At 41.4% G+C, this 25125-nt stretch overlaps 1 protein-coding gene across 1 annotated transcript in view; it reads right to left on the bottom strand.

Annotated features, from left to right (window-relative positions):
• LOC149798479 (aldo-keto reductase family 1 member B1-like) overlaps positions 1-24433 on the bottom strand; it is a 55285-nt gene extending 30852 nt beyond the window's left edge. Inside the window, exons 1-3 of the mRNA XM_089963676.1 lie at positions 24260-24433; positions 20531-20698; positions 2765-2881 (exon numbers count right to left, since the gene is read on the bottom strand). Coding sequence (XP_089819802.1) covers positions 2765-2881; positions 20531-20698; positions 24260-24331 — 357 coding nt within the window. The 5' untranslated portion in view covers positions 24332-24433. The remainder of the gene's footprint in view (positions 1-2764; positions 2882-20530; positions 20699-24259) is intronic.
• Positions 24434-25125: the final 692 nt, after the last annotated feature.

Below are 25125 nucleotides of genomic sequence, written 5' to 3'. Positions count from 1 at the left end.
ATAGCTGAAAGAAAATAATACCTTTTCGCTTCTTTGTTTCTTTTTACTTTATCGTTCTGCAGAGCCTACAAGTTTTTGAATGCTTCCAGGCTTGGCAGATATTTATAGTACTGTACCCTGGTAATGACACCAAGCAGGTTATCAGATTGTAACTTTTCTTTTCATTGTGTACAAAATGGTACTTCACGTACCATGCTTGCGTCCATTTTTTTTGGTGGACCATTGCAAGAGGCTATAATTTCATCCAAGCATAGCACAACACGTGTTTTATCTTTATAAAGATTTCGTTGCCATATCGTATATTGTAATAATCTGAAATAACTTTTTTGATGACACGGAATAGATTTAAATATTTAGGTCAGACGTGTAATTGGACAGATATAGCTCCTATCGCAAGTTGCCTCTCTTTCACATGTACTCGATGTCACATGTCTAAAGACTATAGATGAGTTATCGCTAACATGTCCGATCCGGATCCTGTGGAGTTCGTTGAGTTTATAGTCAAGCCACAGACGACATTTTGAAATTCTCCAATGCAACGTAGACTGATATCACGTGGTCTCGCAAATATGCATGCCTGTACGTGAGCCTGTTTTGGCTGACACATAAAATATCCACGTAGGTATTTGACATCGTGCCTTTCTTGGCCACATAAAACTGCAGTAAGATGAAAACTAAATCCCCGCCTACACAGACTAAAGTGCAGCACTTTACATTAACGACCTCAAGGCCAATATATTAGATCATATCTCGAATGTATGCAGATAGCTGCCTTCATACCATCTTAGCTATATATGAAGCAAGGATTGACCGAGAAGTTGCCAATGCATCGAACTATTTATCATTTCGTTATCTTCTCGTTCAATCCTACAATTAACCGAAGGGGGGCGGGGGGGGGGGGGCGGTCAGTTACTTCCCTTGATGTTGTAGGTGGAGCTTTTGTCACGTAGGTTCCTTGCATTTCCGGTTTACTTCGTCTATGTTCAACCGATTTTCATGACTTTCTGAAAAGTGATTGTCGTGCCTCAATAAAAAGCGAGTTACCTATATTATAGACATAATCATTAAAAGGATAGTCCAATTGATCAGTCACAAAGTAGATGTGGTCTTTAAATTTGTTCAACTTACTATATATGTCGGTATAACAACTTGCCCAGAGTCAGTGTTTTTATGTTTTCTAGACTTCGATCACGAAAAAAGATTTCTTCCATCGTGTATTTTTTATTTTGGAATTTCAATGCTCTTTTTGTGCAAGTGTTGTAAATAACAGAACTTTCGATTTATCTTCTGCTCCGCCGTGCATTATGGTGTGTATCTACGCATTCCGGCGTTCTTTATTTTTAGGAAAGAGATGCCCACCCTTCTGCGAATAGCCTGATATGAAACATGTCATTTCAGATATGAATTAATACCTTTTGTTATTCAAATGTCAAACAAATACTGCACAATAATAGACCCGTGATGTGAAATAAAATCAAAAGCGTTCCGAACGAGCGAACTACTTGCCTTCGCCACCATCTAAAAAATATCGATTGGGAAGACAACCGGTCGATGTCCTTCATTGTACAAATAGCCAACGTAGTCCGAACATATAGTGGCTTCTCCTTCTTGTGGAGAATTTTTTTCTGCAAATTTCTGCGACAACATACAAGCGAATAACGTATGTGTCTAGAATGTTCCCACTATATAATTTAGCTTTCACAAATTATAGGTCAATCCCCAATAGGTGTTACGAATGCATCGAACAATGTTTTCATTCGTATCTTTCTTGGTCAATCCGATAGTCATTCACTTATAGAAATAGCTGAGGTGGTCCAAATTGATTGTGGTTATTTTTCTTTTGCGAAGGTATTTGTAGCGAGGAAAATGTATGATTTTTTTTTTCTAAATTACATCAGAGATATATTTTGTCTCGAAGAAAAATGCTCCGAATTAGTAATTTAGTTCCGCACATGTCATTTGAAATACTTCTGCTATTTCTGCTAGACAAAAATATGCAGCGGATGTATATCTACGCAGTAATTTACAGAACCATCCTAAATTTTGTTCGCTGGAAATTTCATTCGAAAAAGAGAACTCGGAATTTATTCAGACTATCTCGGCTACTTCTGGTCTGACCATAGCATTGACCAAGAACTTTGAAATCAAAATATAGTTCGATGCATTCACAATTTCTACGTCAATCCTTATTTCGTATTACAAACATGATGTGATCCAACGGCAGAGATCGGCATGCATACGAAGTATGAACTGTTGGAATGGCCTCGAATGTTTTGAATGTGCGAAGCTATACCAATGCATCAATTCGACTAGTATTCTTGCTTATACGGGTGGATTTGCATCATAAAAACTGAACACCTTCCAAAACTAATATACTCCCTGCCGCTTGACGAGAAACAATTAGCCACATTTTTTGTACGTCGCAAAATGATTTACCCTAATAACGCATTTTATATATATATATATATATATATATATATATATATATATATATATATATATATATATATATATATATAATGTCATCACCTGTACATTAACAGAGCATTTTTATTGATGTTGTACAACCTGATGTAGACAAATAGGAACTTTCTTTTTCTGCCTCAAAGATTACATTTGCATGCCCTAAAACACTAAGGCGTTACGACTGCATCGAACAATGTTTTCATTCGTATATTTTTGATCAATCCAAAAACAGTGTCCCGCTGAATTATTGTTAAAAAAAGAATTACCAAGGAGAGAAGGTGGTTGAGGGATGTCATACCTTGAATCCCATTGGCCAATGAATGAGGTAGAGGTCTAAGTACTTTAGTTGAAGTGCCTTCAAACTGCCTCGGCATGCTCCCTCAACTAATGCCGGATCGTGAAATGTATTCCAAAGCTGGAATTGAGAGGGTTACACGTAGGTAAAATCTAAAATTCCTAGCTTTCTAAGTAATGTACATATAAATTACCGTCCATGTTTCAAAGCGTCATTTACAGGAAATACATTTTTTTAAAAATAAGGACATAATACATGTATTACGTGCCTTTTGTCATTTTATGTGGAACATTTTTCAAGTCTGAAATGTCTGAGGTATTTTCTCCTTGTGATCTTCAACCTTTATGAGCCATTTTATGACTTTAAATTGTGTAAGTTTTGTGGCTGTTGAAAACAAAGGGACACGAATGTCGATAGTAGTTAAGTGGGCCACTATACGTACAATGGAAATTAGCATTACGGAGACCCCTGGGCGAATATACGTACAATGGAAATTTAACATGGCGAAAAATCGTGGGTTAATATACGTACAAGGGGAATTAACATGGGAAAAAATTGTGGGCCGATATACGTACAAGGGGAATTTAACATGGGGAATAGAGTTTGGGGGTTGTTTAGGGACAAAGGGGAATTGAATATGGGATTTTTTTTAAAAAAAATTTTTTTTTTAAAAAAGGGGTAGGCAATGGAAAGGCTATCTCTTTTCGAGAAATATGGCTGGCCCTGAAAAGGGCCTTTGGGTTTATGTTAATGTATTCATTAACATAAATGGTACCGCATTGGTCTTCTTCTTGTCCTTAGGCTACGTCTCACTGTTGGTCCGTAAATCAGCACTCTTTTCAGGCATCCTTGTCTTTCTACGTAGATCCTACGTAACCACAGGCTGGTGTTTGTCCTGTGGACAACGGTCCACTTGGATCGGACATACATGAGCATGTCCGTCCGGAACATCATGGAAGACACAAGCGTAGAAGATTGCACATCGGTCCACATCTTGAAGCGACGAGAACAAGTGAATCAATGCAGTGAACTGCGCTTATTTATAGGTACAGGAAGGATTGAAACGGATTGAATTCATTCACCAATCCGAACACGCGTTACAAAATTCAGTCAGCTCGCATCCAATCCGAAGAGAGCAGTCTGTGACGTCACGTGGTCTATATAGATTCGTCAGCGCTTGTGTGCAGCCAATCTATGCGACAGTGATTCAACATGACGGAAACTCAGAAAACGATCCATTGGGGTGCACCAGCAGGGGAGACTGCCCAAGGGAACCCGGACTTACTTTCAGAAGAGGTACATTGGGATTTTGTGGATTTTCTTACCTCGCAAGAATTTGTTCCGGAACCTTCGTTACCTTCTTCATTACCGCAAGTGGAGAATTTTAGACAGAGACAGAAAGAAGAATTGGAGAAATTTATGCAACGACAAAAGGAAGCGGAACAAGCTTTTCTCCTACAGCAACAGCAACAGCAAGAAGAAGAGGTAAGAAAAAAACAACAGCAACAACAGCAAGAAGAAGTAGCAGCAAAGAAACAAGAGGGTGAAAATCAAACGGCTACGGTACTGTTGGACATTTTAGCGGAGTTAAGAAGTCTGAAACAAATGTATCAGACTTCTTTATCACGACCGAAGAGAATACGACCTTCCCGAGCTAAACACGCCAACCCTGTGACTAAGCCTGTCGTACCACCCTTAGTGATTTCAACCCAATCATCAGAAGTAGGCCTTGGCCGTGGCAAAGGCTTAAGGCAGTTAAAGTTGATTGGTTAAACTCACCCCTACACCAAAACAAAAAGGCTCTTTTCAGGGCCACCCACATTTCTCGAAAAGAAATACAATTTCAATTTGTCAATAACTCAAAAATAAACCCCCACCCATTTTACCCTTATAGTACGTGTTTGTGTATGAGTGCGTGAGTGTAGCTTCTTATTTTAAAATCAAAACTCAAAGACACTTACCTTATATCATTCATGTATTCTTTTATCCATTTTTTTACAATCCAATTCACAATTCACCACAGAACACTTTAATTAAAAGTTCATTGACTTCTTCTTTCTCCTTGTTTAGTCTCTCTGTTTTTTGAATTTCTTCACCGTTTTTTCCTCATTTTCTTCCCTTCTTCTTTTCTTCTCCTGTTTCTTTGCTTCTTTTAAATATAATTGTCTTCTTTCTTCCTCTTCTTCCTCTGAAGAATCCCTCTCTTCTTCCGAAGAATCCCTCTCTTCTTCTGAAGAATCCTTCTTTTCTTCTGACTCCTCTTGTTTCTTTTTGGGGCAATCTGGAGACCAATGTCCTTTTTCTTTACAATAATAACAGGTATCTTGACTTTTGTCTCTTTTAGTCCCTGTTTTTGTTCTTTTTTGACGGTCTGGACACTCTGAAGACCAATGCCCTTTCTTCTGACAGATATAGCAAGTATCTTGACTTTTATCTCGAAAGGAAGGAGAGTAGTCCGTCGGCTGGTCTGAAGAGAATTTTCTAATGACCCCTCGCAAAGCTCTGACGAAACGTTCCATCTGGGTAGTCTCTTCCATCGTTGTGCTCGGCTTGAGAGTGAAATGAATAGTGAAAGGACAAGACACACACCCTTTTTATATACGCTGGTTTGCCAAGACTATAAATTAGTCTATGGTGTTTCAACTTGAGTCATTTGACGTTTTGCACTCACGATGAAACGATCCCATTCATTCGAGAAGAAAGAAGAAGAAGAAAGTAAGAGGCAGAAACGTGATCTATCGCCTCGTACCAGGGCTGAAATCTTGGCACAAATTCATGCCAGTGATTTTGAAGAGGACATGAGTGAACCAGAATTTGAAACCTCTAAACCAAGTTCGTCACCCTTAGTCAACCCTGAAAAATACTATTCCATTCGAGAGACGGAAAAGCGCTCCTCTAGAAAATTTAGAACCACGGCTTACACCTACACGGTGAAGTTTAAAGATTTCAAGGCCGACGTACCCTTGGAGAAAGCAGAAAGGTTCATCACCGAGATGTGGGATTCTTTGCTCACCGCACTCAAGCGACAATGTCAACCCAAAGAAGACGATCGCTTGACACTATCCATAGATCACGACGGTTTGAAATCCCCTGTTTGGATCGAGTTTAGCAGACCTGCAGAACTAACCCCTTCCAAAATCATGGACAAGATTCAACACGTACAACAATCTAATGACCAGTTTGACATCACCGATGGTAAAGCCACACTGAAAATGGCCCACGTCTCTCTTCCTCAAGGGACAGGACGCAAAAAGATGTTATTGGTGAACGAGCTTCGCAGCATTAAGCGTAGTCTTGTCCAAATTCACAATCCTCATGACCAGATGTGTTTAGCCCGTGCCATCGTGGTGGGACGAACCTATGCCAACAAGAACGACACGACAGAATGGAAAAGAACCTGGAACACTATTCAACCATCCGATCGAGCCAAACAACGAAACGAAGCAGAACTCCTGTTGCAACAAGCTGGCCTGTCCAAAGACAAACCCTGTGGCATTCCTGAGATGCAAAAATTGCAAGATGCCCTAGCTCCACGCTACACCTTGAAAGTGCACCCTCAAGAAATGCGCGGGTCTCTGTTGTTTCGAGGCCAAGACTTTAAGGACGGAAAATACATTCATGTTTATCATCACGATGACCATTTCGATACCATTACCAGTATCACCGGATTCCTGGGATACAGATATTACTGTGAGAAATGTGACTATGGTTATAATAATCGAGAGCAACACAAGCATTGTGGATGGAAATGCCCAGGATGTTTGGCCTCTCCACCCTGTCTGAGCGAAGAACCAGTGCCTTGTTCGACTTGTCTGCGCACGTTTGTCAGCCCTACCTGTTACCAACAATATTTGAAAACACAAGGTTCACAGAAGAAATGTGCTTGTCAGCTCTTGAGATTGTGCCCTACGTGTAGACAGGGCATACGTACCAACAATGCCAAGGCACACGTATGTCGAGGAAAGAAAAAATGTCACATTTGTCACCACATCGTGGACTTGGAACACGAATGTTACGTGCAAAAATACCAACCCCCACCAGCGAAAGAGGACGGTCACAAGAAGAAAGGCAATTTCATCTTTTTCGATTTCGAATGCATGCAAGAGACCGGCATTCACATTCCTAATTTCTGCGTGGCTCATCGAGCGTGCGAGAAGTGCATTCAAGAACCTATCTTCAGTCATTGCCCTCACTGCAGCAAGATTCCTGGAGGACGTGAAAAAATCTTTCGGGGACCGAACACGTTAGCCGATTTTGCCCGATGGGTCTTAGACCCCATCGACAAGACGTGGAGCCAAGAGGACATCGAACGTTACGGAGATTGTCATCGTCATGCCACGGTGATGGCTCACAATTTCTCCGGATACGATGGACAGTTTCTTTTGAGGTACTATACGGAACATGGCACCGAACGTCCTAAAGTGATTTTGAACGGAGCCAAAATCATTTTCATGCAAGTGGGACAAGTGCAGTTTAAAGATTCGATGAGTTACTTGGCCATGCCTTTGAGTCGAATGCCTAAAACGTTTGGAATGACAGAAATGGCTAAAGGGTACTTTCCACACTTTTTCAATACGGAAGCCAATCAACATGCCGTTCTACCCCATTTGCCTGAGGCTCACTATTACGATCCCGACAACATGCGTACCGAACAACGAGAAGCTTTCTACGCTTGGTACCAGGCTCATGCCTCTGACCCCTTCGACTTTCAGGAAGAAATGTTAAAGTATTGTCGTTCCGACGTGGACATTTTACGGCGTTGCTGTGGAAAATTTCGAGAACTGTTCATGGAACACGGAGGGGTCGATCCTTTGAAAGAAGCTTGCACCATTGCCAAAGCGTGTTCCTTAGTGTACCGCCAACGATTCATGCCTGAAAACACCGTGGCTGTCATCAGTCCTCAAACGACCCACTTTGTCAAACGTCAATACTCGGTCAAAGCCCTACGCTGGTTACATTACTTGTGCGACAAGGAAGACAAATGGATTCAGCATGCCCGCAACGGAGGAGGCGAAAAGACCATCGGAACGTATTCGGTCGATGGCTGGGACTTAGAAAACCCCAAGATCGTGTACGAGTTTAACGGTTGCTTATTTCACGGATGTCTCGTCTGCTACCCTGACCGTGACACTAAAAATCAGTTTTTACAACGAACCATGGAAGACTTGTACCAGGACACTTGTCAGCGACGCCTAAAGTTAGAACAGCAAGGATACCAAGTGGTGGAAATGTGGGAACACGAGTACGATCACCGTTTGAAAACCGATCCCGAGTTTAAACGCCTCGTGGAAAGTTACCAGTTCATGGACCCGCTGAACCCGAGGGATAGTTTGTACGGAGGAAGGACCAATGCCACCTGTTTGCTGTACCAAGCCGACGAAGAGAAAGGAGAAGAAATCAAATACTTGGACGTGTGTTCGCTGTATCCCTACGTGTGCAAATATTGTCGCTTTCTTGTAGGGCACCCGCAATTGTTGACGGAACACATCGACCTGAAAAACATTCGACAATACGAAGGCTTGATCAAGTGTAAAGTTTTGCCTCCCACGAACCTATACCATCCCGTCTTACCTCACCATTGTCAAGGCAAACTGATGTTTCCCTTGTGCCGTACTTGTGCCGAAACGTGCAACCAGGACCAACCTTGCCATCACAGCCAGGAAGAACGTGCCTTGACGGGAACCTGGGTCAGCGTGGAATTGTTCAAAGCTCTGGACATGGGATACCAACTGTTAGAAGTGTACGAAATTTGCCACTTTCCCAAGACACAACAGTACCACAAGAGTGACCCTACTCAGAAAGGCATTTTCGCCGACTACGTGGATGCCTTTTTGAAACTGAAACAAGAAGCCAGCGGCTATCCGTCCTGGTGTCACACTCCCGAAGACCAAATACAATTCAAAGAGAAATACTATGCACAAGAAGGCATCTCTTTAGACCACATCGAAAAAAACGAAGGCAGGCGATCGTTTGCCAAAGTGATGTTAAATTGCTTGTGGGGTAAAATGGCACAACGACCGTGTTTACCCAAGACGGAATATTTGACAGAACCTTCCCGCTACTTCCAGATGATTCACGACAAAACCAAATACATGAAACACGTGGACGTCGTTCGAGAGGATTTGATCTTGGTCAATTACGAAGAAGATCTGGACTTTGTACAAGACGACCCTCTTGGAAATGTCATCATTGCGGCTTACGTGACAGCTCATGCTCGCTTAAAATTGTACGAAGCTTTAGAACTGTTAGAAGAACGCGTCCTGTACTTTGACACGGACAGTTGCATTTACATCCATCACCCGATTCAACAGCACCCTGACATCGAAGGAGACCGTTTAGGAGCCTGGACAGACGAGCATCCCGACGACAAGATTCTAAGTTTCGTCAGTGGTGGTCCCAAAAATTACGGCTACGAATACCGGGACAAACAAGGAGAAGTGCACACAACGTGCAAAGTGAAAGGACTGACTCTGAATCATCGTACCAGTCGAGTGGTCAACTTTGGGGTATTGAAAGAAGCCTTGCAATCGGGAGAGGATGGAAACTTTAAAGTGACCACCTATCAACCGAACAAGATTGTACGTTTACCCACTCACCACATCGTCAGTCGACCCTTGGAAAAAGTCTATCAAATTGTATACCAGAAGCGAGTGCGACTTCCCAATCACTTCACCTTACCGTACGGTCACGTCGGTATTGGTCTGTATATAAAAAGGAACCCTAGGCAAGATCGATAGTTCATTGTTCATTGAAGTAACTTACCATGTCGTTGACGAAGAAGAAACCAGATTGGTTAGGAGTCAAATGTTGGACATCACCGAGACCAGGGTTTTGAGGCTTGGACACAAGAGGTGGCCCAGTATGCACGAGAGTTATTCAAGGAAAAAAGTTACTTTTCAACCTGTGTTAGTGACGGTGCCAGAAGAACCCGTCACCCAGGACAGGACTGTCGTGGACAGGCCTGAAAGACCCTTTCGGGAGGACACTTGTGTGACCTTACCCTACTATAGAACTGGTTAGAACTTTACCCAAAACATGTTGTACAGACACTTGTGTTTATTCCACGTTCATGGTTATCATGTGCCTTTTATTCTTGTACTTAAGCCTTTGGCTTTTATGTATTTTTGTCTTTCGTATTCATGTTTGAAAAAAACATTCAATAAACGTGTTCTGAAAAAGTATATAAACTCTTGTCTTGTTTGTTTTTCGTGTCACAAGTGACATTTCTCACACCATGGCTACCTCTGCTGTCTCTGCTCCCTCTTCCTCTACTGTCAAAGTCATCGACGAACACTTAGATCGTGCCAGTTGGGAGGCTTTGTATCTTCGCCATCCCTTTAACATGCTCATTGCTGGACCTAGCGGTTCAGGCAAAACCGAATTCGTCAAACGTTTGATCGAACATAAACATCATTTGATCGATCGACCCCCTCAACGAATCGTGTGGTGTTACAAAGAGTGGCAATCGGCGTACAGCCTCTTGCGAGAAAGTCAAGGCGATTCCATCGTGTTTGTGGAAGGCATTCCTAAAGAAGACGATGGCATCGTCTCTGACTCCCGTTAAACCCATTTGGTCATTTTCGACGACATGTTAGGAGAAGACGAAGAAGAAATTAAACTGTGGTTCACGCGCAAAGGGCATCACCGTAATGCCAGTGTCGTTTACATCACCCAAAATTTGTTTCAACAAAGTAAAGCCCATCGCACCATCAGTCTCAATGCGCATTACGTGGTCTTGTTTAAAAGCCCTCGAGATAAATCGCAAGTGCAAGTCTTAGCCAAACAGTTAGGAACGCCTTGGCTGACTCAGGCGTACGACGATGCCACTCAAACTCCACACGCCTATTTACTCGTCGATTTGAAACCTACGACTCCCGAGGATTTGCGATTTCGTACCCACTTGTTTCACCACTGGTGCCAAGACGGAGGACCTGTCCTGTACACGTCTCCGTCCTCGACTTCATTTCATTCCCCATAAAAAAATCTATAAAAACCTCAGACCCTTTTTCGTCTGTCTCACTCTCAGTGCGAACATGACGTCCCTTCAGTCGCATCTTCCCGTCAAATTGATTCGTGCCTTGTATGGCATCAGTCGAGAAAAAGATCCACAAACACGAGCTCGTGTCTTAGAAGCTAGTCTCAAAGAAGTCTTACGATGGTTCACGGTGACGGCACGTCAATTACTCCAAGGAATCATTCAGATTCCTCATCAAACCAAACGCTTTTTCGATCGAAACAAAGTCGCTTTGGTCCAACTGGCCGATCCCCGCATCGACACTCAAACCAAAAAACAAATCATTTTGAAACCTGGAGGGAGCGGTACTCTAGGAGGGGTCATCATTCGCTCTCTCTTAAGATGGGATCCTAATGCCCCCAAAGTTATACCCAAGACAAAAGCCCAACGAAGCCCCAAGAAGAAAAAGACCAGGTCCCCAAGGAGAACTTCTCCAGTGGCAGGACCCTCCTCTGACCAGACACCACCACCACCCCGGAAAAAGAAAAGAAGCCCCCAGAAAAAGAAAAGTCCACAGAAAACTAGTCGCAAGAGAGGCACTTCGGCCAGGACGCAACCTTACACTCGCAAACCACGACCTGCCACGGCGGTGACTGCGTCTCCGGCAGCTTCACGTTTGTCCACTTCTCCGTTAATGACACCCAGAACTGAAGAGTACTTGGAGACGTTGATCACACCAAGAACTTCTCCGTTGATGACCCCCAAAAGAACTTCCCCAGTGGCAGGACCTTCCAATTTAGTGGCAGTGGCTGCTGCTCACAAAGTACCTTCTCCCAAAATCAAAGTTCAAGAAAGATCGGGCATGTTACAAAGTTTACTGGATTTGTCCAAGCAAGAACTGGCTCGATTTATTCCGTTACGTACCCCTGCACGACGTGTCATGCCTGTCCTCAAACTAATACGACGTAAAGACAATCAGTGGCGACGCGTTCCAGTATAAAAAAGGCTTGTGACCAAGTCGGGTATCAGTGTTTTTTGGTGCTCCTGAAGACTCAAAGATGTCACCCTCCAGAAAACCCCAAGGAAAGAAAAGGAAAGGACTGCCACCACGTTTAGTCAAACATGGGGACATGTTATCTGTCCTGTCCAAAGCTTCTCCACCCCTACGAAAAAAACTCATTCAAACAGCCTCCAAAGAGGTCATCGATACCGTGTGCGAATGTTGTTTGAACGTTTTGAAAGGCACGATCCCTTTGTCTAAACACCAGAAACAATGCTTAGGCAAACATCGTCACGTTCTTCGCCAAATGGTTCAAAAGAAAATTCCCATTCGTCAAAAAAAGATGTTAGTGCAACGTGGAGGTATTTTACCTCTCTTGTTAGGCCCCATACTGAAAGGAGTCTTGGGAACCATGTTGGGAGGACTGGTGGGAGCAAGATAAAAAGGCCTCGGAAGTTCCAAGATCTCAGAATCGACCGCTGACAACCCCATGGAAGGACGAAAACTAGCTTTAGTGCCTTACAAACGATGGATGGAATACCATCGGTGGCAAGAACAACACACCCCGCATTTACCTCCCAATCCCCATTTGAGCGAGATGTCCCAGTTACAACACGAACTGCAGTCCTTGATGGATCGCCAAGATTTGTCCGAAACAGAAAAATCGCAAAAGTACGGTCAACTCTTGCAACGACTGCAACTCTTTCACCAGAAAGCTTTAGACGAAACAGCTCTACCCACTCTAAAAGATTTTAAGACCTTGATGAAAAGTCCAGCACCATCACCAGTACCAGTACCAGTACCAGTGACCAAGACAGAAAAAGGAAAAGAAGAAGAAGAAGGGTTTCAAACTCCACCAGAAAAAGTACGCAAGTTAACAACACCACCTACCTCCAGAATTGGATGGATTAAAAAGATGATGACCACCCCTTCTTCATCACAAGAGAAAAAGAAAGTGAAGACAGAAGTGAAGACAGAAGTGAAATAAGAACCGATATCCCCCGCTCAGACATCCTCCTCCTCTTCAACACCTATTGCCGGTCGCACACGCAAAGCATTGCAATCCAAGAAAATACCCCAAGAGAAAAAGAGACGCATCCTCCAAGAGTGGGTGCCTTATTAACACACCAACCAAAACAAAAAAATGGAAAAAGTCTTAGCCAGCATTTACTACGACCCCTCCCATCCTGCAGGTTACGCAGGAGTTCAAAAATTGTATCGTGCTGCCAAAACTCGACTGAAAAGTCTCCGTTTACCTCAAGTGCAACGATGGTTACAAGAACAAGCTACCTACACTTTACACAAACCCATTCGACGCAAGTTTGCCAGAAGTCGCACCCGAGTGGAAGGCATCGATCATCAATGGCAAGCCGATTTAGCCGATGTCTCTCATTTGGCCAGCTACAATCGTGGCTACAAATATTTGTTTTGTGTCATCGACGTCTTTTCCAAATTTGCTTGGGTCGTACCCTTGACTTCCAAATCGAGCAGCGAGTTAGTGCGAGCCCTGCAACGAGTGCTGAAACAAAGCGGTCGTCACCCTCTTGGCAAACGGACAAAGGTACCGAATTTTTGAACCAAGCTTTCCAAAAAGAATTAAAGAAACGTGACATTCATTTTTTACCACCGAGAATCCCGAAACCAAAGCCAGCATCGTGGAACGTTTTCAACGCACTTTGAAAGAACGCATGTGGAAATATTTTACGCATCACCACACTCTGAAGTACATCGACATCTTACCGCACCTGGTGCAAGCGTACAACCAATCTTACCATCGAAGCATTGGACGTGCCCCGCAAGACGTGACTCCCGACAACGAAGTGTTGGTGTTTGAGCGCCTGTTTGGTACGTCCCCGACGAGGGCTGTCCCCAAGAAAAGTGGAGAGTTGGCCGTAAGAGATTGGGTGCGCATTGGCAAAACCAAACGCACTTTTGACAAAGGTTACTTACCTAACTGGACGACCGAATTGTTTCGCGTCACTGGACGAGTGCATGGCAGTCATCCTGCCGTCTATAAATTGGAAGACATGAACGGAGAAGTGCTCAAAGGAACGTTTTATTTGCCCGAGTTACAACGTGTCACCAAAAAAGAAGACGACGTGTACGACATCGAAAGCATTCTCGAACGCAGAACCCGTAAAGTGGGCAAACGACGTGTCAAAGAAGTCAAAGTACGTTGGAAAGGATATCCACCCAGTTTTGATTCTTGGATCGACGCTTCGCAAGTCATCGACTATAAAAAGAAGTGATCATCATGCCTTTTCACACAGACGCAGCTACGTCGACCACTCCTCCTTCCCCTAGTTCTTCTGTGCAAGATTTACAAAAACAACCCTTGTGGGTGTGGTGTGGAGAACGTGTGCCTAAAACGCAAATCGTCTTTTTCTGCCAAATCTTCGTGGTGTATTGTGTCATCGGGGCAGCCATCGCCAATTTGAGTTTGCAACAAGGAGACAAACAATTGTGGACCATTTTATTGAGCAGTTGCATCGGTTACCTGCTTCCTAATCCCTCCCTGAAATTCACCTCGAACGGGAACCACGGGAACCTTGTGTCCAGTGCCAGTGCCAGTCACCACTCCACCCACAACCAGAACCCCATTTTGGGCGGAGACACGCCTCTGACGTCCACTAACCCCTCGGACAGCCACAGAACTCTGGAATTATGAGTCACCAAAACCAATTTTACTTAACCTTACCCAGTGACAGTTCCATGGAGGTGTTTCCCAAGAACACGTTGTGCTGTTACACGGCCAAATTACCTCAAGCCATCCCTTTAGATCACGAAGCCCATTGGGAAGTGGCTTTAGTAGAAATGATTCACCCGACCCAAGTCCTCAATGTCCTTCCCAATCAAAATTTTTTTGATGTGGAAGTTCATGACGAACAATTGCAACAGTGGATGGATAGCAATGTCAAATATGGCAAGAAAACCCGTACACAAAAGTACACCACCTATCACTTGTTCATTTCCGCAGGCTATTATTTTAGTGGTCAACATTTGGTCAGCACCATAGCCTCCAGGTTTAATGCCGTGTTTCTGAAAGCTTTGGAGCATGTTAACAAAAGTGTCACCATGGAGTACCACAAAACAGCTCGTCGCTTCTTAATAAAATTTGAACGGAGTAAAATCCTGTCCATTTTATTTTGTCCTGAATTGTATGACATGTTGGGCGGAGACATGAACCTGAGAATGAGCATGATGAAGAAAAGCGAATTACCCATCCTTTACGACAACGAGTCTTTTAGCAAGTTATTTCGTGCCCCGGTAGAACTGAACCAAGGACTGAATTTGATGTTTGTGTACTCCGATGTGGTGCAGTATAACGTGGTGGGACACACCTCCGTACCGTTACTGCGTGTCATTCCTTTCAAAGTGGATTCTGCCACGAACACTGACGAGGAAGGTGGAAACACTTACCACGTCCACCGCGAATTTGTCCATCCTCACTATTTGCCTGTCAGTAAGTCGTATTTGGACACGGTCAACATTACTATAAAAGGAGATTTGGGACAAAATATTCCATTCACCAAAGAAAAGTCACGATGAAACTCCATTTTCGAAAACGGTTTTCTCACGATTCGTAAGTCATGTTTCCAGTGTACCAAGGGTTGGCTCGACAGCGAGGACACGGTTTAGGAGACATGTTAAAATCGGCCTTTTGTTCGGTGGCCCCGGTGTTGAAACCGATGGTGACACGCGGATTGCACGCCTTGAAAGATGCGGCACTGACGCAAGGCAAAGAATTTCTCCAAAATGTCATCATCGACAAACAAAACCCTAAAGAAGCCTTCATGAGGGCAGGCAAAAATGTCTTGCTGCAAACGGGCAAAGACATTTTAGGCCAACGAGAAACACCTATAAATGCCCTGCACGCTACCGAGTCAGGCATTCAGCAAGGACAAGGCAGAAAGAGACGACGAAGAAAACACCCTTTCACCAGACTTCAAGCGAGAAAGGCCAAGAAAAGAAGAACCGTTCGAGACTTAGACGTTTTCGATTATTGAGAAAAGAGACAAAAAAATGATGCACCGAGAATCTTGCGCTTGTTCCAAGACGGAACTGGATCTGTTTGCCATGCCTCCCACGATGATGACGATGCAAGAATCCCAGTGGGTGGAATTTCACCCCGTCTCCTCACTGACCGATTCCGCTCCCATCGAGTTTGAAATCAAAGGACAGCCCGAAGATTACATCGATCTGAATAGCAGTTACTTGTACCTGAAAGTCAAAATTCTAGATAAGACTGGAGGTGCTATAGACGATGAAGCAGTAGCTCCCGTCAACAATTTCATGCATTCCTTGTTCAGTGGAGTGGACTTGTACTTGAATAACAAACTGGTCAGTAGCAGCATGGATACTTACCCTTATCGTACCTACCTGGAAAATCTCTTGACGTACAGAATAGATGCCAAGAACACTCATCTCAATGCCTGTGTGGTATGGGAAGCTGACGAACCTACCAAGTTTGAAATATTGGAAACTGATGAAAAGAAAGACAACAATGATGTATTTGTAGAACGAAGAAAGAGAATCACGGGAGCCGACACAAGTTTAGAACTAATGGATCGTTTGCATTTGGACATGTGGTTGCAAGAAAAGTATTTGCTGAACGGGGTGGATGTCCGCCTGAGACTGAATCGTAGCAGTGCCGCTTTCCATTTGATGGCTGATAGTGACGGCTACAAAACCAAAATCCTAGAAGCCAGACTCTACGTACGCCGTGTGGATGTGTTACCTAAAGTGGGAAACGACATCAGTCAGACTCAACGTCTCAACGCAGAACGACTGCCAAGTATCCCATACGACGCGTGGAAGTGAAAACCTTCACCATTCCCAAGGGACAGCGATCCATGATCGAAGATCATCTGTTCCAAGGACAGTTACCCAAACGTTTGATCGTTGGTATCGTCGAGAATACAGCCTTCAACGGAGCTGCCGAAAAAAAATCCTTTCTACTTTCAACACTTTGGCGTGTCCAAAATCGAAGTCAGTCGCGATGGCAAGACCTTGTGTACCCGACCTTTCGAACCTGACTTTACCAAGAAGAATTACTTGAGATCGTACTTGTCCCTGTACGAAGCCACCAGACAGTTAGGAACCAATACCAGTCACGGTATTACGTACGAGGATTATGCAGGAGGCTACGCTTTGTGGGCTTTCGATTTCACTCCAGACCAAGGCAGCGACGAGGGACATTTCCACCCTATAAAATCCGGCCAGATTCGTGTGGAAATTCAGTTTAAAGACCGAGACCCTGATGAAACGGTGAACGTCATCCTGTATGCAGAATTCGATAATACCATAGAAATCAACAGTTTGAGAGAAGTCATCCTAGATTACTAGAAACCATGGAAGACTGTTATCCCTCTTTACCTAGTGGAGAAACTTTAAAGATGGAATGTGAGGAGACTGTGGAAAAAATGTTGTGTTTTGAAAAAAAAATTGTTTGATGTTATGATGTTGGATTATTGTTAAAAATGTTAGAGGTGTTGTTTAGTGTTAAGTGATTTTTGAATAAAAAATGTTGTGTTTTGAAAAGATTGTTTGATGTTATCATGTTGGATTATTGTTAAAAATGTTAGAGTTGTTGTTTAGTGTTAAGTGATTTTTGAATAAAAAATGTTGTGTTTTGAAAAAAAATGCCTTTGTGGTTTGTTTAGCTATAAGAATGTTGGATTGATGCTCTTTCATTTTTTACTATCCCTCGCATGACACTCACTGAACGTTCCGGCTCGAGAACCGTGTGGGGGATGTTTTCCTTCACGTCCGCGCTTTGACTTTAAGAACCGGGGTTGTTTCCAGTCTAACCATCCATTGTCGACTCATCCTCCTAAGAAGATGTGTTCCAAACTAGCTAAACTCAACGAAGCCTACGTGAATTTGCATAGGGTCAGACACAGTCTGATACCGAAGCCAGAAGAAATAGAGAATGTGAGAATGTTAAAAATCACTGAAGACCTGATAGAAGAGCTCTTCAGAGAAGAAATGAACAGGGAGAAAGAAGAATGGACAGAGAAGTACAGACTTCAGAGACAGCAGCAACAGCAGCAACAACAACAACAGCAGCAGCAACCTGAAGCTGACAGAGGCTTTGTCGATTGTCGTATCGACACCAAAGAGTTCTTCTTCTCTTTTCGAACAAGCAGACCTATCGCCAGAAAGTCTATCCTCAGAGGACATCGCATTCTTAGAAACTAAAAAAGAATGCCATAGCAAACAAAAAAACAGCCCTTTTCATGGCTACCCAATACTCTAGAAAAGAAATAACAATCGATTTGCCAATGTGTGTAGGTAGAGTAGTGTGAAAATAAACACTAACTCTTTTTTAAAAAAAATGTGAGGGTATGTGTTTGTGTGTTTGTGTTTGTAAGTGGTTAAGTAAGTTGGTATGGATAGTAGATTAAAATGATGTCTTTTTTTTGGTGTTTGAGGTGTAAATTTGGGGTTAGATTGGATTGCTTTGAGTATGTGGATAGTCTATTGAAGTGATTTATAAAAAAATTTTAAAATAGTGATGGGTAGCATAAAAAGTGAGTGAGTGTTTCTTTTAGGTCCGCGCGTTGTTGTTTTTTGGTCATGATGTAGGTAAGATCAATTTTATGTTTTTAGGGGGATGTTTTCCATCACGTCCGCGCTTTCACTATAAATTGAAACTCGCTGGGCAGTCTAGCTACCCTTGTTGATTGTTCAACACAAGAATGAATAGCAGAATAAGCAAACTTCTTGAACTCCAGATACATCTGGAATATGTCAGGCGCCTGTTAAATGAACTGGCCGCGGAGGCTATAGTAGAAGAGGAAAGAATGAAAAACGAAGAGGAGGAGAGAAGACAGAGGGAAGAGGAGGAAAAGAAACTAGAAGAGAGGATGTCGTACAATATTCCCGAGACAGAGGATTGGGGTGTTGAAGCGAATCATTCTCCCTCTGCGCTCCCCAGAAGAAAGGTGAAAGGAGACTGGGGAAGAAGATGCGTGTGTGGCGCCAGGCCAGGAAGGTGCAACCATTAGATAGGTGCATCTGGAGTTCAAAAAAAAAAAACAGCCCTTTTAAGGGCTACCCAATACTCTAGAAAAGAAATAACTATCGATTTGCCAATGTGTGTGTGTGTGTGTGTGTAGGTAGAGTAGTGTGATTATAAACGCTAACTCTTTTTTCATAGTGCGAGGGTATGTGTTTGTGTGTTTGTGTTTGTAACTGCTCACGTACGATTGTGTGGATAGTAGATTATGGATTTTGTTTATTGTTTCTAAGCATATGTGGAGAGTATAGTTTGGGTTTTGTAACCGCTCACGTACGATTGTGTGGATAGTAGATTATGGATTTTGTTTATTGTTTCTTAGCGAATGTGGAGAGTATAGTTAGGGTTTTATTATATGAAATGAAAAAGTAGGGGGATGTTTTCCTTCACGTCCGCGCTTTTCGTATAAGAACCCACAGTATTCGTCGTTCAAACCATTCTGCAAAGAATAAAAAAAGAAGATGGCTTCTAACCAAATGGACAAAATGGAAAAATTGCAAAACGTCCTCGACAATTTAGGAATGATAGAGCAAATGTTGGTTAACCTAAACGAGGATCACTATTCTTATAGTCCCCATCGAGTGAAGATGGAAATAAACAATTTACGAAAAATGAAGGTAATCATCAGTGATCTGTTGAAAGAAATAAAGGAGGAGAAGGAGGATGAAGAGGAAAGGATAAGGATGAGAGCATGGAATGAAAAAATTGAAAAAGAAGAAGAAAATGAAAAGAGGAAGAAAGAAGAGGAGGAAGAGAAGAAGAAAGAAGAGCAGGAGAAAAAAAAGAAAGAAAAGAAGAGAAAGAGTGTTGGAGATAAAATAAGAACTTGGTGGAGAAAAAGAAGAAACTAGAAGCAGAAGAAGAAGAAGAAAACCCAAAGGCCCTTTTCAGGGCCAGCCATATTTCTCGAAAAGAGATAGCCTTTCCATTGCCTACCCCTTTTTAAAAAAAAAAATTTTTTTAAAAAAAATCCCATATTCAATTCCCCTTTGTCCCTAAACAACCCCCAAACTCTATTCCCCATGTTAAATTCCCCTTGTACGTATATCGGCCCACAATTTTTTCCCATGTTAATTCCCCTTGTACGTATATTAACCCACGATTTTTCGCCATGTTAAATTTCCATTGTACGTATATTCGCCCAGGGGTCTCCGTAATGCTAATTTCCATTGTACGTATAGTGGCCCACTTAACTACTGTCGATGATACTGATTAAAATGGTTGAGATTATATGATCTTCCATTCTACTCTTTTTCTGGACCAATCGACTCTATGTATGTATGTATGTATGTATGTATGTATGTATGTATGTATGTATGTATCTATGTATGAATGTGTATGTATGCATGCATTGTATGTATGTATGTATGTATGTATGTGTGTATGTATTTATGTATGTGTGTGTGTGTCTGTATGTATGCATGTATGTGTGTATGAATGCATGCATTGTATGTATGTATGTATGTATGTATGCATGCATGTATATATGGGTCTTTTTGTCTGTATGTATGTATGTATGTATGTATGCATGTATGTATGTATGTATGTATGTATGTATGCTAATCACATTTACTATGTCTTGTTTATTTATTAAGAGAGTATCTGACGTTTAATAAAAGAATACAATAGGTGTCGATCCCCTTCTTCATGATTACCATTACGTAGTTTAGTGCCATGAAATATTGATTGAACTATCTGGTGCTTCAGGTCAATCAACCAATCGATCAGTCAAACTTGATAATATTTTCGTTTACATACATACATACATACATACATACATATGTTACTCATTACCTTGGTAACAATAAAGAGATCCTCTCTTTTGACTTTGCCTCCAGTAATATTAGCATGGATTGCCTGCCCTATCTCAGCCTCATTACCATATATATAGGCACAGTCAATATGCTTGTAACCAGCTTCGATGGCAGCGTCTACTGCGACCTTTACCTCACCTGGCTTGGACTTTAATAAAAAAGAAAATTTAAAAAATACATCGCCTTCATCCCTTTCCACATTTGGGTCCTATATCATTATTTTTCATTATATCGTCATGGGTGAAATGTATATGAAGCCTAAGGGTCTTAAAATTCATTCGCAAATGCTATAAAACATATTCACGTTTTACAGCATGACTTTGTGTACACATATGCAATAGTCATACATAATTGTATGTTTTCTTGATTAAGTTTCTACTGATGGTTATATGTTCAGATTGAAACAAAAATAAAAAAAATACTTATTGACATCAGTTCTTCTTAACTACATATTTCCATTTTATGATCATATCGATCTGCCTGTATGATTCAACATGCTGAGTGGTTTTTCCGGAAACTTTCTGAATACATTTCCCACAAGTTATGGGCGCAGCCTGTTTTTATTGTAGTAGCAACGCTAGATTGGTTTAAGTACATCCGGGTTCACTGCTATAAATAACAATACTCAGAAATTGCGGAGGTTATAGTTCACTCAGGCACGCTCCAACCAAATATTATTCTTGATCTGTTTCTTAACAAAATGCATGCTAGACCCGTTAATATTAGACAGGCCTGAGTTGCCATACTATTTCATCAATATATACTATATGTGTTGCTCTACCTATGATAACTGCAATACAAAACCGTGGGCTATATTTTAAGGACATTGTACATGTAATACCACCGCAATGTTTTGAAAGTTAATTTAGGAGTCGTTTGCCATACGTTTGACTCGTACAGCGACAGCAAACACACCAATCACCGTGGTACGTAGCGATCAATAGGGACGAGGAAGTATAAGTACAGTCAACGGTGGACTGATCGATACTTAAGCGCTCATACAATACGTTAGTTTCAACGCATCTTGTATATCATAAAACTGTTGGTGGCAAAATGGTCAAGTAAACAAAAATATCGTTCGATGTTTGAGAGAAAGAGAGAGACTCTAATTTTTAAATTAGTACATAAAACGACAAAAAACAAGAGTCCCAAGTGAAATTGATATCACTCACTTACCTGACATCAGCCTAGCAGCAAAAGACAAGTGGTTGGCCAAGACATCCGGGTTAGTTGGTTGTTTTCTGTAGCAATTTTTTCCAGTGCTATTTGACAATGTATTATCCTCATTGGTAAAGACGTGAAATGAGGCTTTCTGTCATATTTATTCAAGTTCTATTCCATGAATTTTAAAGAGAAGTGTTTTTATTCTCAAGTTTTATTTTGTGAAACAGCAACCATATTTTTACATCATATAAAACCAGGCATTTCAACGAATTATATGCTCTCCTTCTTGATACAAATATGTTTGACTTTCCAATGACCTTTACTTTGCATGAGGTTCACAGAAACGATAGGGTTACATTACTATATAAATTCTGAGCTTCTTAATTCCACAGTTCAAGTATAATAGCTGTCCATCTAAAGGTTTGGGACCTATTATCCTACAGAATAAGGAACAATGATTACTGACTCTACTTTCCAGGATTGTCAGCAATCCATCTAAAAGTTCGGGACGTATGACCATAGAGCAATCAATCTAAAAGTTCGGGACTTATGGCCATAGAGCAATCAATCTAAAAGTTCGGGATATTGGCCATACAGCTATCCATCTAAAAGTTCGGGACTTATGGCCATACAGATAAACTTTAACCGAAACATTAACCAAACCTGATTGAGGGTATGTGTACAATGAATGGTGACCGTCTCGCTAATTCTATAACCCAGGTATAATACATAACCATTCCTTGATCCTAAAAGAAAAACTTAAAAGCAAATCTTAACCAAGATTTTCAAAGGAACCTAACCTTCTTAACGGGATATACTGGGAGGGGAGAGGGTGCATGAAGTTAAAAGTGCAGTGAGTACTCATTGTACCATGAAGGTATGACAACAATCTCTCTAAGTGTTTGGGACAGTGTGCTATACGAAAACAAAAATTGAACAGAAAACTTGACCAAGATTTTCAATTGGACGTATAACAAAACATAAAAACTGTAAATAACTTTAATTAACTTCCACCAAAAATGATCCAATGTTAATGCCAAGCAGCATAAATGGATGACTCCTATGCTAAAGCAGGCGAAGCATAAATTGAAATGCCTTTGATTCAGTTTTTTCTGGTCAAATTTGGTCAGAATATGTTCAGAGGTTTAGGAAAAATCATTTTAAGTTGTTTTCTTCTCCTCCCCCAGTTTATTTACGGCTTACAAATTCTATGATGGCTTGACATAATTTATAGTAATCTGAAAGATCTTCGTACCGGAATGCTCTTGAACTTTAGGCCACATTGATAGCAGATCTTCATACCGGAATGCTTTTGAACTTTAGGCCACATTGATAGCAGATCTTCATACCGGAATGCTTTTGAACTTTAGGCCATACTGATAGCAGATCTTCATACCAGAATGCTTTTGAACTTTAGGCCATACTGATAGCATATCTTCATCATTTGTAAAAAATTTTAAAGGCCTTTACTCCAGAATTCTTTCTTTTAAATGTGGTGAAATTCTGCTCAAAGATTGTTGATAAGTTTGAAGGTATTTCTAAATTTAGTACCGACATCCATATTGGGTATCTGGTCGACGTCATTTTAGTACCAGATTGCTTTCTTCAAAATTTGGTTATATTCTGTTCAGCGGTTGTTCAGAAGCAGTCGTTTCAATGTTTGTCTGTTTGTAGCAGCGTTAGCCATATTTGAGGACGAATCTGGATCTATTGTAGAGATGTGAAAGGTTTGATACAGGTCGGAAACATTAGTAAATATTTAAAAACTCTTCATGTCAGGATACTGTGTTCAAATTTGGTCATTCCTACACAATCGAAATACCTTCATGCCCAAAGGCTCCCTACAAGGTTGGTTGAAATTGATTCAGAGCTTGATTTTTTATCAGTTGAAAATAGCAATTGTTGACGGACACGAGGATGACAGACGACTCAAAGTACACGACCGACGCGGGGCCTAACTTAGAATAGGCATGAGAGCACATGCCTCAGAATACTGCTCATTTAATGATGGAAATGAAGTAAAATCAACTTATTCAGATAAAAAGGGAAGGAAAAAAAAAACAACAGCGCGCTATTGTGCTTTAACTTTAAATTTGTCGCATACACCCATTTTTAATCTAACTATAGTCCCCACCCCTCCTCCTTAACCGTTGGCTGGAAACTCAAGAAAATTAGTGCTTACCTTGAAACCACTGAAATACAGCTAAAATTATTTACTTTCATCCCTATGAAGTGGTGAAAGATGAAAATGTACACAATGAAAACTTAGATTAATATTTAACTTATTTACAAACTGTAAATCGTATATATAACTGATTTTTGAAATTTATTTTGACATCTGTATCGCTCTTCGAGGGTGGGGGTTTTGCCGCGGAATATAATATGAATAAAAAAAAAGAAGAAGCCTGGCATAAAATTAAAACGACTCGCCACTTAAGTATTCGCATTTGAAAATCAATAAGTTTATCAAGGCCAGGGAAAATATTAAGCGTTCTCTTTCGTCAAGATTAAAATGTAAAATCATGGGAAAGTAAAGCACAATTACCTGCCATGTACCCAGTCCAACAACTGGCATTCGCTGTCCCGTTTGAAGTTTGATATCGTTGACAGGATACATTCTGATATTTCTTCTTCAGTGTCCTCAGTCTTTCTGTTTTCAATTCCTGCGGCGTTTTCTTAGTAGTGACTCCCTCGCTTTAAATATAGCCCATTTGGTGCACTGTATTATAAACCCGGACTTCCCTGTTATCGTATACGTCATTACTTAACATACAAGGACAAACACTCGACTTACCTAAGCGTATCAGGAATGTAGTCGATATTTGTCTCTTCTAATCGATTGGAATATCGCTCGGACATTTCCGTCAGGTCGTGTTATTTCAGTGCCTGACGAAAATGGCCGAGTTACGTTTCGATTGTCTTCGATTATGAATTCTGATTGTCTTAGAAAATGACAGCGGAAATACAGCAATCTTCAATCCTTCTTTTCACGTTTAATTTACTAACCCGCTGACTTATATACTATAATTGAACGTGTGGTATTAAAAAATATAATTATGCAATTGTAAATACACGGCACTGGCAGATCTTTGTCGTCTCTGTTTAAAGTTAGGCTCATTTAAATGCAAGTATATATGATAACCAAAACTGTAGAAACAAAGTGGTGACAATATTAGGGACCTGTTGCATGAGATTAATCTTGTTTCAATGCAAGGTCTATAGTCCTCAGAAATTTAATTCAAAGTAAAGCATACTGTTGTTTTTGGTTGAACGTCATTTTTCAGTGCATGATGGTCTATACATGGCGGCCAGTATAAATGGTGGAAGAATACCTCGGGAAAAAACCCAATAAGAACCACCAAACCACGGGAAGATACCGGCAACATTTTTCACATTCCCACATCGGCCGAA

This window comes from Sinohyriopsis cumingii, chromosome 6, assembly GCF_028554795.1.
Source record: "Sinohyriopsis cumingii isolate HCF-2022 chromosome 6, ASM2855479v2, whole genome shotgun sequence".
Classification (NCBI taxonomy): Eukaryota; Metazoa; Mollusca; class Bivalvia; order Unionida; family Unionidae; genus Sinohyriopsis; species Sinohyriopsis cumingii.
The sequence above is the reverse complement of the archived record's forward strand: the minus strand, read 5'-3'. Positions and strand labels throughout refer to the sequence as shown.